The sequence below is a fragment of the Schistocerca gregaria genome, chromosome 8 (genome assembly GCF_023897955.1).
Source record: "Schistocerca gregaria isolate iqSchGreg1 chromosome 8, iqSchGreg1.2, whole genome shotgun sequence".
In the NCBI taxonomy this organism is placed as follows: Eukaryota; Metazoa; Arthropoda; class Insecta; order Orthoptera; family Acrididae; genus Schistocerca; species Schistocerca gregaria.
In genome coordinates this window covers 144,633,501-144,649,543 of record NC_064927.1, presented here as the reverse complement: position 1 = coordinate 144,649,543, position 16,043 = coordinate 144,633,501, and the positions used below count along the sequence as shown (strand labels likewise).

The 16,043-nt window shown below is 38.0% G+C and overlaps 1 protein-coding gene across 2 annotated transcripts in view; it reads left to right on the top strand.

Annotated features, from left to right (window-relative positions):
- The window catches only part of LOC126284174 (rab-like protein 3), a 57,555-nt gene extending 48,723 nt beyond the window's left edge, over positions 1 to 8,832 (top strand). For both annotated transcript variants that reach the window (XM_049982910.1, XM_049982911.1), the window contains exons 5-6: positions 695 to 868; positions 7,676 to 8,832. In XM_049982910.1, the coding sequence (XP_049838867.1) occupies positions 695 to 865 (171 nt within the window). In that variant the 3' untranslated portion in view covers positions 866 to 868; positions 7,676 to 8,832. The remainder of the gene's footprint in view (positions 1 to 694; positions 869 to 7,675) is intronic.
- The last annotated feature ends 7,211 nt before the right edge of the window (positions 8,833 to 16,043 follow it).

The following is a 16,043-nucleotide window of genomic DNA, read 5'->3' as shown; positions in this document are numbered from 1 at the left end:
AAAAACCTTCTTTGCATCAGTGCAGACAGGAACACATCTTGTAAATTCAGGGAGACAATGAAACATGAGGAAAGTGAGTAGCTATGTATAATATGAAATTGATCTATGGCTAGGAGGTATAGCATAAATTGTTCATTTTTGCTTAATAATTCAGCTTCAATATTTTTGATAAACTGTGTATACATGTCTATGTACTTTTTATGAAGGGGTTTTGTTAATTTCGGTAGGAGGACGTCTGCTAGTAAAGATATGCAACACTAGTTGAAAGAGAATACTATTATAAACTCTGCATAATGCTTTTTGATGAAGAGCAATTCTCAAGGAATTTGCTCTAATTTTCTTTCTAAGTTGGTAGGTTTAAATAGTGGGGGACTTGGATATGCTTCATTTCAACCTTCTTTCCTTTCAACACCCCTCCTCCTCAATTGAACATCAGTAATGAATGATTACACAGTCATTACCACTTCTCCTCATACTTTTACAGGTAGTGTTACAATTTACTGTAATGATATTTATTCATGTGCTTTGGCTTTCCACTTAGCAGACAGTTGTTTCCGTTGCTGTGAGTGTGCAAATTATTGACAGGATTTCTCTGTTTTTAAAGTGATTTTGTCTCAATATTACAATATGTTACTTGTAACTAAATATTGTTAGACTTCTCTTAGGCATTAATGAGGGTTTTACTCTCTTGCAGGACTGCCTTCAAACAAGATCTCTCGCAGCTGGTTCCAGCTCAGCTGTGAAACTAAGTCGTTTCTTTGACAAAGTAATAGAACGGCGGTACCATACTCAACGTGAATTTCCTGACCTCCGCAGGCCTGTTTTGCCAACATCATTGAGCTCAAAATACTACATTTCAGATTAAGAAGTACGTAATTTTCTGATATATAACTCTTTTGAACATTATTTGAAGGAATTATAAGCTCAAATGTGCTTGGAAGCAGCAGAAATTGTTTTTTCAAGACTATCCTACTGTTTGTCACTGAATAATTATCCATCTGAGTTCTGTATCTTTCTGCTTGTATTTCAGTTTTCAGAGATTGTGTAAATAAATAATTGCCATTCATTTTGGACCTTTGTAGAAACAACCAACGTATGTGTTATACCCATGTCATGGATTTAGCATTATTTCCCTATTTTATCAGTTACACTGAAGAAATGTTAACACACACACACACACACATGTGGAGAACAGGAGGGAGGGGAGAATGTATGGATAGGTGAGTTGCGTATAGATGGATGGTAGACAGATACAGCTGACACTTACTGGATTTGTATATGACAGACCTCTGATTCCCAAACTGGGGCTCTTCAGCGTTGTTAGTCTGATTCATAAACTTTGTATGTGTTTCGGTGACAACCTTCAAGTGGAACGGTGAAACATTGCGTGTTACAGAGAATGAAGACTCTTTCCATAACTTCTCAGATTGCAAGAATATAGAAATCCTCAAATACAACTTTTAGTTGAGGAGCATATTGAGATGGTGAATAACATATAGTTAGATAAACGACGTGGGACAACTGGGAAATCCGGGAAATACCTGGGAATTTTTTCATCTTGGAGAAACTCAGGAATTTTTCAGAATTATGGGAATTTTTCATTGTTCAGTTAAATTTTTGTGATTTGGACTGGTAAGAATGGACACTCTAGCAAAGAATGTTACTGTATCCTGCTGCTGGAGAATAACTGCAGCAATAAAACAAATGAGGAAAAAGTAAATAAAACTTTGGTTGCAAAGGAAATGCGCCATTTACAACAACAAAACACCGTGTGTGCACAAGGGTCTGCAAACAGTAAAGACTATATAATACTTTGTAACAATATACTGCTTTCTATGAGCGTGAAGTCACAGCTGTTTCCACTAGGTTTCCACCAGTTGCCAGCTGGCTCATGCGCATGCAGAGTTTACTCGCGTATGGGCAGTACCTTCTCATGCTTTCAGCTACTTGAAGTGTGGCTGTTAGCTTTATCTGTAATAGCAGCAAGCAGACAGATGCTAACGAGAGAAATTTGTTTCGCGCTTCCTAGCTGCCAGATATGTGCATGCGCAGAGTTGTCAGAGTTGAAGTGGGGAGGGGGAGTAGTCACCATATGACCCGTGTTCGCATTAAGTGATTTTGCTATTTCCTCTTCGTTTACAGGTCCCATGTCAAATGAAACAAAAGGGATTTCTATGGCTGGGAGCTATCGAGTGAATTAAAATGCATTCACATAATTATGGAGGGCAAAAATATATTATTAGTTTGTTTTCTGATTTTATTTTGTTTTCAAGCTTTCAGCAGTCAAGCATTAATCGCCTTGCAGAACAATGAAGTTATTTTTGTCAGTTTGATAAAGAAATTTGGCTTTATTAGTCTTTTCCTCTGAGGCAATCAATTTATTTGAAACAAAGTGTTTCATTCCACAGTGTTAGCTAGTTCCAATTGTTCGCTGAATTTCAAGTGCACATTTTCATCTTCTGCCATGTGTGGCATTATGTGATAATAAAGAACCAAACATGAGATTTTACAGTACTGGTACTCCAAGAAAATTTACATCCCAAAAACCACACTGAAAAGCTTATATCAGGTGGGACCTACTTCAGTGTGAATCTGGACAAACCATTGTGCACTTTAAGCTGAATTATGCATTTTAGTATGGTTTACAAAATTCCAATGCACTTGAAGTATCCTCTGGTGCCCTGTTTCTTTTATGGCATAATATAAGATCTCTCAATGCTCTATACATAGGAACATGTGAGCTTCCTACATCACTGCAGCTGTGCACACACAGTAATCCCCATTTTCTGGCGCTCTCTGGCAACTGCTAAATTGAACATATTTCTAACAGTCTTGGGATAGTATTGCGAATGGTGGTTTGAAAAGTGTTACTTTCAAAGTAAATTTCCTTTTATGCAAGATTAACTTTTCCTCTTTGTGTGTTCGCGCTACGTAACAGTGATCTTGCTATAGGCTGACTACACCACGTCGTTGGCTGTCGAGAACATGTGGCATGAGATATGATTGGCTTACAACGGGTCATCGCAATCTCTGTTTAAACGCTCCAGAAACTTAAATGCTGTGTCTGGTGCAATTCTAATTTATACTTTCGTAGTATGAAAATATGCAGCGAATGTTGTTGCACATCAAAGGTCTTCCCAGAACTTCACTCCTTCTTTTTCGTTTTCTTTTTCTTCTTCCCCTCTAAAGTGTGGGGAAGTTTTGAGTCACTGTATAAAACATTAACTATATAATGGATTGGTAAGTTTTACACCCCTGAGGGAAAATCTGCGGAAAACCCTACTGTCGCTTAGCGTGGAAAAAGTGTATTTTCGCCCAGGAAAAAGTATATTTTTTAACCAGGATATCCAGGAAAAATCCAGAAATTTTTTTATCCTTGTCCATATATACCGTATTTACTCGAATCTAAGCCGTACACCTGAAAAATGAGACTCGAAATCAAGGAAAAAAATTTTTTCTGAATCTGAGCTGCACCTGAAATTTGAGACACGAAATTCAAGGGGAGAGAAAAGTTATAGACCGCCACTCCAAATAGAAACAAAGTTCGTCCATGGTAACATGAGAGACAATTGAGGTCAAATGGATGAAGCTACAGTAGTCTGGTTTGAGTCGTAAGCTTAACAGTTAAGCTTTACCAAGTAGCCATTGCTATGTGTCAGGTGCTCCGTCTGTATTTATACGGGTACCCTTCCTTTTTCATAGAGCTACAGTAGTGTGGTTCGAGTCGTAAGCTTAACAGTTATGCTTTACCAAGTAGCCATTGCTATGTGTCAGGCGCTCCATCCGTATTTTTACGGGTACCCTTCCTTTTTCATGTTCTTTGTCTGGTTTGAAGCGATTGCTTATTTTTCTTTGATATGATAAGTGCCGTTCTCTTTGGTATAGGTGTTTACGTCACTCTAAGCTGAAAATGCATTATTGTACTGTGGCATGCATTGTTTGTCGCATTCTGATAATGAGTGTCACCGCTTGCGGCATGGCTTGCTTTTGTGCATCGAGAGTTCAGCGAAAATTTTTCTCCGTTTGAAAATCTTTGCAGATGCCTCTTTAGTACATTTCATTCTGCACAGAAATTAGAGTCATCATAGATTCGTGCTTCATTTCTGACTGTATCACTATTCAGCATAAGAATAATACAAATATAAACATGACTTATATGTATATTCTTCCGCGTTTGCTGTTGTCTCAGTCTAGTTTCGTAGTTTATTTGGTAGACAGGATTTAAATGAGATTGCAGCAAACACGAAATACATGGCGAAATGTTTACAGTCTTCTACCTTTTCTTTTAATTTATTTACTGACGCACAGGTTTTGCCATGAGTATTTGCCTTTGTGTGTGCAAAGCATGCCTGTGTAGTGCTACATATATTAGACGGCAGAAGCTAGTTGTGGCGGCACCTACCAACATTTTTCAGAACTTCCGCTTACTTTGCACTTGATTCTAAGTCGCATGCGGTTTTTTGGATTACGAAAACCGGAAAAAAAGTGCGGCTTACATTCGAGTAAATACGGTACTCCCTGAAAAGGGATGGGAGAAGTACCTAGATTGAAGGCCATTATGAAGAAAACCACAGCACTTTTTTTTTTTTACCATTCAGTGCACCTATATTGCCAATGCACTATGTGTTATGGTACGTCCACACAAAGATATATCACATCCTGTGAGATATTTTTATAACTAAAAAAACTGGAACTGTAGAGTTGAAGGTATTTGTGATTAATACGAATCAATGACACTTGAAGTAGAAGTATCTTCCATCTCCATTCAAATGTGGTATCTGTTTGGCAGTCATCCAACCTGGGGAAAAAGTTAGCCTATTACATTGTCTGTTTCTATACGGTTTCAACAGGTGCTGTTGTCTTACAAGAAACCCCTTGAGTACGAGGTCGCAAGTTCAATCTTTAGTAAGGCTCATTTGAAAGTGATGTGTTAACAATTATGACAGGAAAAGTGTTAGCTACTAGTGACTCACAACTCACGAGAGAAAATGAGTGTCCGGGAAGTGCAGAGATCAACTTTTTATAGGCTGTGTGTATTACACTTCACAAAATTGACATTGTCGACATTCAAGAAGTTTTCAAATAAACCATTAACTTGCACCATGAACACCAAATGAAAAATGGTGCTCCACAGTGATCACAAAGGTTTGCACCATCAAGATTGAAGGCAAACTCCTTGGAATTAAAAACTGTGCAGGACATTTGGCTAGGTATCCACTCTTAAAGAAAGCATTTAGATTCATATTGGTATAATGGGGTGATTAGAGCTGAGGGAATGTGGTGGCATACAACCGAAGGCAAAACAGTCTGTTGTGGAGCTTATTGTGAAACTGTCTGCCCTTGAAGGTGTAGCTGCAGATAGTGCGATAATACATTTTACAAGCTCAGAAAAACAAACATCCAGAGACTGAATTTGTCCATAGCTGCCAGGTGGTATGAATTGCAGTGTCACACACTTTTTAGGAGGGATAGTTTGCTGCAAAGGAGCGTGATTTTTATATGCAGTCCAGGAATCAAGCAAAAGAAAGTTATTTTGAGCAGCTGCTGGCCAGTAGCAGTGCTCATACCATAGTTTTAGTTTCCTTACATCCACTTTCCCACAGTGTGATGTAAATATTCCACACTGCCCATGCAAGATCATGCACTTTAGGAAGAATCATAGGGGGTAGAGCACCTCCAACTTCTTTCAGCACAATAAAGAACTTTCTAGCCAATTTAGCATTCAGATTAAGAGTTAGCACACTTGTATATGAGTGTGTTATGGCACTGATATTATTTGATCTTGATACGGCTCTTTTGGTACCTATGGCTGCTTTCATAAGCATGGCTGGAGCTGAAAACAAATTCCTTACTGAGTGATGGGCTAAAATTATTTATCTCATCTACAAACTATTGGGCATATTCTGCAGATTGCTGTGCATTATCAAGATGACACTTTGTAATTTCATTGTCTTATGTCTTCCAATTTTATAGCACTGTTTGAAGTTATGCAACCATCCACTGCTTTCCTCAAAATGATTGTAATCTGTGTTGTGTGCAAATTGATGTGCATAACATTAGTAGGTCACTATCATGTTCATCCTGTAAATTATATCAAGCATCCTTGAAACACACAAAAACCAGTTTTTGTAACAAGTGTGCCTTGTCCTCCTTGAAGATCCGCAGTTCTTCTTGTGTACAACAAGTTCAATTGTTGCTGAGTTATTCAAAATCTGTTCCAAATTGTTTTTGTACTGTGACAGATGGTCTTCCACGCATGTGACTATGTTTAGTACCTGCTCCATGGACGGTTGTCCTTTTCTATTTTCACTGGAGACTGGGGTTGTGACTCTCTGTCTGACAAAGATGGCACGACATCTGTTTCAATAACACTTTCACTTGTTAAGCACATACCACCATCATTGTACTCCTCATGCATATTGCCCTCACAGTCGAGCGTATTTGACACTAGACAGACCACTGATTCATCTTGCAGAAATGTTAATATTTCATCTGCTATTTCTTTCTCACTCTGTGAAATTCCTTGGGTTCCTTTCTGACAAAATGTCAACTTTGACAACGGTTATTGTAGATATAATACGATGTTTGGCTTTGCTTATTGTTGCCATTGCTCTCCTTTGCAACAACGCCACTAGCAGTGTAGGACTGGTGAGAGTTACTCGTTGGCTAAGCAGTTCAACTATGCTCTGTACCCTCATGCTGTACTCATGATTGGATATCTCTAGTCCGACCCCCCCTCTTCCCCCCCCCCCCCCCCCCCCCACCTCCACGCCACCCTCCCATTACCATTGGCAGCCAGTATTGTGGTTACAGTGTGATAATATGTGGGGCATTGAATGTGTAAACAATATTGGCCTTTTCTGAATTCGGGCTCAACTCAAGAGGATCCTTGTTAGAACAAGATGCCATAGTTTACAGGCACAATTATTATAGCAGAATTAATGTGGTTTAACAAAATTGGCACTTATTTTCTACAGGAAACTGGTTTTTGCATGTGACTGAGTCCAATTTTTCATTTTCAACAGCATTTGCAATATCAGTTGCTATTTGTGGTCTTATTTTTATTTGTGATTTTATATTGCTTACATGATAACATTACACCTAACTTTTAGGTATTATGCCAACATTTTTTTTAATTTTTGCATATTCTAATGTATAATTGTTCTCATTTGATAATGAACTGAGGCTTGATACAAGTTGTGACAAGAAAAGTTTATCATCTGGGGTGGATCTACCCTGTAGGGCTGCATTGAATCATATTGGCAAGGTCCTTTGACTTAGCTTTCTCACATTTTGATGTGTGTACCTGTCTTGCTTGAAAAATGTGGAATACACTCCATAATGAGTGGTTGCAGTCAGAATATAGGTCAAGAAACTTAATGCCTCGTTAGTTAATCATATCAGAAAGATCACACAACTCCCCCTCTCCCTGAAACTAACTCAGGTTGGAGACATTCTCCAGTCTGAACCTAGTATATACAATTTTTTTTTTTCTAAAATTAAGTTGTCAGCTGTCTCCAATAAACTACATCCATGCTATAGATAAGGAAGGAGCTTGTAATTGATGGAGGGTGTAATTTTTTTTTCTTTGCTGTATGGTATTGCTTTTTTTCTTGCTTTAATTGCTGCTTGTATTTTGTCTTAAGTAACAATTCTTTTTCTGCTTTATGTATAGGATTTTAACAATTAATCATGCTGGTTTTCTGCCCAACTTGTGGGAACATACTTGGAGTGGAAGAAGGGATTTCATATTGCATGCGTATGGCATGCAGTACTTGCCCATATGTATACACGATAACAAAGAGAACCTCTTCTCGCACCTATCCTAGACTCAAGGAGGTTGATGATGTGCTTGGAGGTGCTGCAGCATGGGAAAATGTTGACTCAACAGAAGAGCGGTGTCCGAGATGTGCACATCCTCGTGCTTATTTTATGCAGATACAGACACGATCTGCAGATGAGCCTATGACAACGTTTTATAAATGCTGCAATCATCAGTGTGGTCACCGATGGCGAGAGTAGTTGTTTGAGGGAAACAACTGTTTAGACTGTGTCTTTGAGTAGTACAAAGATTTTTTAATGGGTGTGAGATGTTTAGTGTGTGTTTTACATGAATATTTTAATGCTTACGTCTGAATGAGGATGTTCAAACTGAAATATTTCTGGAATGGATGCAGAAACGTAATAGCATTTTAACAACATTTTATGTGAATGCAAATATATTCTAAGGATTTGACTGGCGTTTCCTATTAGTTTTCTACTGACTGTAATGGTTTTAAAATATTGTAGAGTCCCTGTTGAGAGTCTACAGCCTCTGTGTACCTGAATAGGCTGCTGTTGCTAACTTGTTTGCTCTTGTGAAATGTGTTTGTTTTTTTCCCAAACAAGAGCAACAATATTATTGAGAGTACTTTTAACGTATCTTTTGTATGACCTATGGGTAATTACTAGGATTTCATCTTGTATTTGATGTTTTTAATCAGTGAATAGCATCATTCTGGACTTAATGTTGCAAGACAAAGTCTCATTTAGTAAAGAGTTTAGTTGAGCTTTTATGTTCATTTTTTAACTATTTGATTGCCATTTTGTTCACTTGCCTCAGTCTTTGGAGTCAAGTATCAAGATCATATAGTTATAGCGGTACGCCGATTGAGCCATAATTTTACCATCAATTTCTCTCTCAGTGACGATCATACACTATAGGTTTGTTTGTGTATTTACGATGAAACTAAATTGTTTTTATATATAAAGTTGTTTATGTTGATGTCAATTTAAATTGTTGTCATTTGTAGTTTGTTATTACACAATAAAATAATGTATATGTGCTCATAATCCACAGAATGTTTATTTTAAAAACATATCTTTAATTTTGTTATTTTTATTTATTGCTGGTACCTGAAATTATTGCTTTGTTGATTATTATAAATAGCAGCCAGCTCTTTAAATGGCTTTTATTTTGTAAATCATTCACGATGAGCCTATTTTGGAATTTTGCTATCATCAGTGCTCTGTAAATACAGAAGAGAGTGCTGGTCGTAATACAATGGTCTGGAACTATGATCAGGAAAAATATAATACATTGTTAGGTTTTTTACCGTACATGTAATTCCGTTGATGCCATGTCCTTTATTTTTTTTAAAATTATCAGTTTCTCCTTAGATGTACACTGGAGACTTGTCTCTGAGTTTAGTTAATTTTTATGTACGCTATTTTTGTCTTGAGAGTTTAGAAGACATTGGATCAGCCATACTACGTGTTTACATAAGTTACCAATATAAATAAGTGATGTGTGGAAAATTTGTTGTTTTTTTAATTATTTTTGTAGGTTTGGTTTTTGTCTGGGATTTGTGTTAGTTTTATTTGAGATTTTTATGTTATATTTTTACTTTTTTGCAATAATTTTGTTATTGTCTATGATGTGTTATTTAGTGTCTCTAATTTATTACATTACCCGTTTCTTGATTTAGAATGTGAACAAAATTTTCAGAGCCAATCCACTTTTCTACAACATACACAAACAAAAAGAAACATGACGTAGACCCCATAAATGGAGCACTAGAAATCCTCCATATTATGCAAAAGGGAGCATTCATTAACATCCTTGAGGAAATACAGATTTATTCACAACATGGAGCAAACCCACAAATTTACTGAATGAGTAAACCAACCTAAAGTACAAAAGTACATAGAAAACTTGATTGACATTATACATCAAGAAACTGGATAAAGCAGTAAATTGGACACTAAATAACACATATCCATAGTAACAGTGATAACTATGTGAAGAGTATAAAACAAAAACATAACATCAAGAAACCACTGTAAATCATAGACAATAACCAAATTATTAAGAAAAAATAAAAATACAGCTCAAAAATCTCAAATAAAATTAAAACAAATACCAGACAAAAAAAAAATGATTAAAACCAAACCTATAAACCTAAAGAAACCTATAAAAATTTCCAACAGTAAGGTAAAAACACTTAACGTATGTATTATAACTTTTCTAATCATAGTTATAGACTATTAACACCTAATGATGTATTATAGCTTTTATGATCATAGTTACAGATCATTATAATAAGACAACATGCATATGTTAGTATTTACAGAGCCCCTGATGATGGCAGTATGCCGAAATGGACTCATCATGAATGATTTATAAAACATATTTTGCACTGCGGACCCCTCGGAACAAAAGATATTGTCCTTTTTTTATTTTTTTTTTAAATGTATGGGACACACATATGGACAGCCATTGGACCCTCAGTTTTGCTGCACACTAGGTGCAGCACTGCGTGGTGGGCCAAGATGTACCGGAACAGACTGTGCTGCACAGGGATGTCAAAACCATTGATTTGCATTTGGTGTTTGCACTTGTGGCTGGGTGACAATGGGGTAGTGAGAGCCAGGCCACATCGGCGACATTCAGAATCTTCATTTCTGGCATGAGCTGGTCGCTGGCACAAGGTGCTGGAGGTAGTCTTCAGCTTCTGCAGTAAACATATCAGATGTCTACCATGTCTGTACAAATTATTATTTTTTTTGTTAAAGAAAGGAATTTTATTTGCAGTTCAGAATCAGTGTGGAAAAATTACAGGTATTGTAATAGTACATGCAAAGTTAGTTCATCTACATTTACTAAGTTCATATATTTTCAACCATCTGTAACAGTAGGTCTATAAGTGTGAATTACAGTGGGACCTTTGAGTACGATACCGTTCCTTTGAAGGCCCCATAGGAACTCTTAAAAGTGGCGGCTAACAGGATGCTGGTGAAGCTATTATAAGCCTAGCTAGCTAGCTAGTGATGGAGATCAACAACCAGCTTTCAACAAGGTAACTAGTTTAGGAAAGAATGGAAAAAAAGAAGAAAAAAAAAACGATCCAGAATACAAATTGGAACTTTGAACTCTGGAACACTGACAGGAAAGATAGAGGAGATAGTGGATATGATGGGAAGGAGAAAGCTGGATACGTTAGGAATGGGGGAGACAAGATGGGAGGGAGAAGGCAGTAGGGAACAGAGGAAAGGTTATGAAGAGGAAAGACTAAAGGGAGTGAGAGGACGGTGTGAGGGACGGTGTAAAATAGGAGTTACAGGAGATAAGTGATAGGATAAAGAAGATAAGAATAATGAGAAATGGAAGTATGGAGATGGTTCAGGTATATGTCCAACAAGTGGGCTGCACATCTCAAGACAAGGAGAACTTTGTGAAGAACTACGAAAGCAGTTGAATGGACAATGGGTAATAGTCATAGGAGACTTGAATGTACAAATAGGAAGTGAAAGATCAGGGCATGAAAATGTAGTGGGGGCAGAAGAATGGTAAAGTAGAACTGAAGAAGAGAAGAGATTGCACAAATTCTTCAAGAAAAATGGTTTAGTGATAGATAACTCTTGGTTTCGGAAGAAAAAGAGCAACAAACTAATGTGGTACAGCAAGAATCTAGTACAGAAATCTTTGGAGGAGTACATGTTCTACGGTTGGGAAACAAAAAGGACTGTAATGGATATACAGTGATATCTCATTAGAAAGTTTTTGAAAGGACAGTAGATTTTGGACTTCATAAGTAGGAAAATATGCTACCAAAAGTACCTTCTTTTGGTAGTGATTCGATTTTTTCATTGGTGAAAATGCGTAATTACAGGTACCATATTTGGGATAATTTGGGATCTCATAACAACATGGTCCCTTAAATGCTATAAGCAATAAAGTATAATTCAAAATGCACATGTGTGGGATCACGTTTGGAAAATCAAACCCAGAAACACAAAAAATTATATGTTAGTATACAAGAAGCTAAAATGTTTAAATATGGTTGGTTGGTTTGGGGAAGGGGACCAAACAGCGAGGTTTTTGGTCCCATCAGTTGAGAGAAGGATGGGGAAGGAAATAGGCCATGCCCTTTCAAAGGAACCATCCTGGCTTTTACCTGAAGCGATTTATGGACATCACAGAAAATCTAAATCAGGATGGCCAGACACAGGTTCAAACCGTCATCCTCCTGAATGCGAGTCCAGTGTGCTAACCACTCTTCGCTCAGTGGCAACATTGAATAAATATATTGGACATGTACACTTCAGCCATTGGTCAGGTGGAAATCACATGAGTACTTTGAAGAATATTAACGTTTTGTACAAATTGGATCAATAAATTTGTTTTTCTAGACTGAGTGTCATTACTTATCTACCACACCCTGTATAATGAAGGAGATCTTGCATATTCAAATGAATGATGTGAGAATGCATTACCTGGTAACAGTACTAATGAGTTGTGCTTATTGGAATTGTATGAGTCCATGGGTGACCAATGTGACCAGCCACATGGTGACGTCACTGGCAACACTGAAACGCACTTGCAAATCCAGCACCCAAGTGGTATGAAAGTCCGTGTACTAAATGTTTTGCTGTCACTATTGGTGATAGTTTTGGTGGTAATGCAGACATTCTTGATGTTCTCAAGTTGGTTTACAAAGTGTAGGGATGTTGTAATATATTTGAAGAATTTTACTTCAAAGAAAGTATTCACTGATATTCATTTATTAGATATGCTACTGGTCAAGCTTTGACTGATACGTCAGAAATGGTTAGGTTTAATTTTGGTGAAGCTGTTCGTTTGGATTGAGTCCTGTAAGAGATGCAGTGGCATCCAACCAAATGTGAAACAGTCTCTTGTGAAGCTTCTCATGAAACTGGCTATTCTTTAAGGCATAGCTACAGATAGTGTGATAATATGTTGTATAGGTATGGAAAAAACAAACATCCAGAGGCTGAATTTGTCCAGTAGTTCCAGGTGGTGTTGAATTGCAATATCACACATTTTTCAGGAGGGATAGTTTGCTCTAAAGGAATATGGTTTTGATATGTAGTCATTGAATCGGACAAAGCAAGTAGTTTTGACCAGCTATTGGCCAAAAACAGTGTTCATACCATAGTTGTAGTCTTCTTATTCCCATTATTTCACTTTTGCTTGCTGTAATATAAATATTCCCTACTGCCCTTGCAAGATCATAGGGACACAATAAATAACTTCCCAGCCAATTTACCATCCAGATTAACAGTCGGCGTAACTGTATACAAATTCATTAAGGCATTGATGTTATTTGATTTTAATACAACTCTCTTGGTACCTCTAATTTCCAGGGTTCATTTCATCTGCGTTTTCTCTTCAAATCCCGATTTGTCGGTTGAGAGCAAATTCCTTACTGAACATTGAGATAAGTTTGTTTATCTCATATACAAATTTTCATGCCAGTTCAGCATTTTGCTGTCCATTGCCAAGTTAATGCATTGTTTGGCATCGTCCAATTCTGTAGCGCTGTTTGAAGTTAATGCGACCATCCACTGCTTCCCTGAGATCATAATGATCTGTACCACACAAAAGAATAATGCATAATTTAGCAGGTCAGTATCACCCACATCCTGTAAATTTTATCGAGCATCCTCGAAATACACAAGCTTTTGAAAACAAGTGCGCCTTGTCCTCCTTAGTATATCCGTAATTTTTCTTACACACTACACGGTCATATTGCTGTAGACTTATTTGAAATCTGTTCATAATTGTTTTTTTACTATGCTGCGGGTGATCTTCCACGTACATAATTATGTTTAGAATCTGCTATTTGTACAACGATTGTATTTTACTAAGTTTCATTGGAGATAAGATTTGTGGCTCCCAGTCTCACAAGGATGATAAACCACATGACTCAACACTTGTTACTATATCTCTTTCACGTGTTAAGCATGTGTTGTCGTCGTACTCCTCATGTACACTGATCAGGTAGAGCATTGTGACCACCAACCTACTATTGATATAAACCCATCCAGGTGATAGCATAGACAATCGGCGAGGAGTGACTGCTAGTCAGACAAATGCAGGGTGCACGTAGCATCAGTGAGCATGCTGTTCTTGTGTAGAATGTGGAAGACACATGATGTATCCGAGTGACCAAGCGCAGATTGTGATGGCCCAGAGGCTTGACATGAGCATTTCGGAAACTGTATGATTTGTCATGTGTTCGAGGAGTGCTGCGATGAGTGTCTTCAGCGTGTTGCAAAACCATGGTGATACCACATCCAGATGTTGTGGGGTTGAGGTATTGCTCCTCATTATAGATTTCGGACGTTGTAGGCTGGGTAGACTGATAAAACAGGACAGGTGGTGAACTGTGACAGAACTAGCATTACACTTTAATGCTGGCTGTGCGCAAGTGTGTCTGAACACGCAGTGCACTGAACACTTCCAATGATGGGCCTTCACAGCCGACGGTCCAAGCATGTGCAATTGTTAACACCACGACGTCAGTAACTATGACTGAAATGAGTACGTGATCATGGGCACTGGATGTTGGTGCAGTGGCAGACCATTGCATAGTCTGATGAGTCCCAATGCCTTCTTCATCTTGTCGATGAGAGGGGATGAATCTGTTGTTTTCCAGGGGAAGAGCTCCTTGATGCCTGTACTAACAGAGAAAAGCTGGCAGCGACTCCATTATGCTCTTGTGAACGTTCACGTGGCACCATGACAGCCAAGGAATATCATATACTGATTGCAGCCAATGTACACCCCTTCATGACGATCATATTTCTTGATGGCAGAGGCATTTTTCATGGAGATAATGCAGCATGTCACAAGCCAGGAGTGTGATAGAATTGTTCAAGGAACACAGTGGTGATTACCAATTCTTGTGCTGTCCCACCAAAGCAGAATCTAATCGAAAACGTCTGGGATGTGATTTAATGTGGCATCAGTACTCGTTGCCCCTTCCCTGGAATTTAGGGAATTAGGTGACTTGTGTGTGCAGATGTGGTCCCAACTCCCCGTGATGATGAACCCAGGCCTCATTGCTTCCATGCCACAACACATCACCATTGTTGTCCTTGCCGGAGGTGGACATATGGGCTATTAGGTAGGTGATCATAATGTCCTGGCTGATCAGTGTACATTGTCTGCACAGTACGACACGACACATTCTACTGACTCATCTTGCAGGAACACTGATATTTTATCTGTCAATTCTGTCTCTCTCAATGAAATTTCTTGTGTTCCTTTCGGATGAAATGTCAGCATTGGCAACAGTTGTTGTAGATGTAATGAAATGTTCATTTTGTTTATCATTACTATTGATCTGTTTTGTATCAACACCATTAGCAGTGTAGGATTGTTGTGAGTTATTCCTCGGCCAAGCAGTTCAACTAAGCTCAATAGCCTTATGCTGTCCTCATCGTTTTGTACCTCCTATCCCACCTCCTGTTGCCATTAGCAGCCAGTGTCATGGTTGGTTGTATGGTGGACAATATGTGTGTTTTGATTGCCGTAAACACCATTGGCCTTTTGCGACCTTTCACCGGAGAGTCTCTTGTTAGTCAATTGGCGGAAGGCAGCTTGTACAATTGTGAAGAAAAAACAAAACATTTATGTTATCTACACTTCGTTGCATTGCACACTAGTCAATAAACAGAATGTTTATCCTATTTCTAATGCCAAATCTCGCAATCCAGGCATGCAAGAATTGTTTGAATATAGTTGTTATCTAAGCGCTTGCATTATATGTATTCAGACTTGGAAATATCCACAATTTTTTTTACACATCATAGACTCTTCGCCATTTTCAGTTATTGGATTGGTGCATAAGTTCATAGTGTTTTTCCATAAGTTTAATAAGCATAACAGGTACACATAACAAACACTTTAGTCATCAGTAATATAATCTCATTCACTGTTTACAACAGTCTGCCAACTCTGCGGTAACTTTTTGATTCTGCAACTGTAAAAATCATGGTTTTGAGTGAAGAACTTGTTGAGCCATGTTCAGAGCACATTTTCATCTGGAAAGGAAGCTCCTTGGAAGGTGTTCAGTAGACAGCAAAAATTGGTGGAAATCTGAGGGCACAACATCAAATGAATAATGTGTGTGTGGAATGACCAACCAACCCAACTGCTATGCATATTTTTTTATCAGTTTAGCAGAATGCAGGTGGGCTTTATTGTGGAGTAGCATCATTTGATGCAGTCTTCCTGGTCATTGTTCCTGAATTGC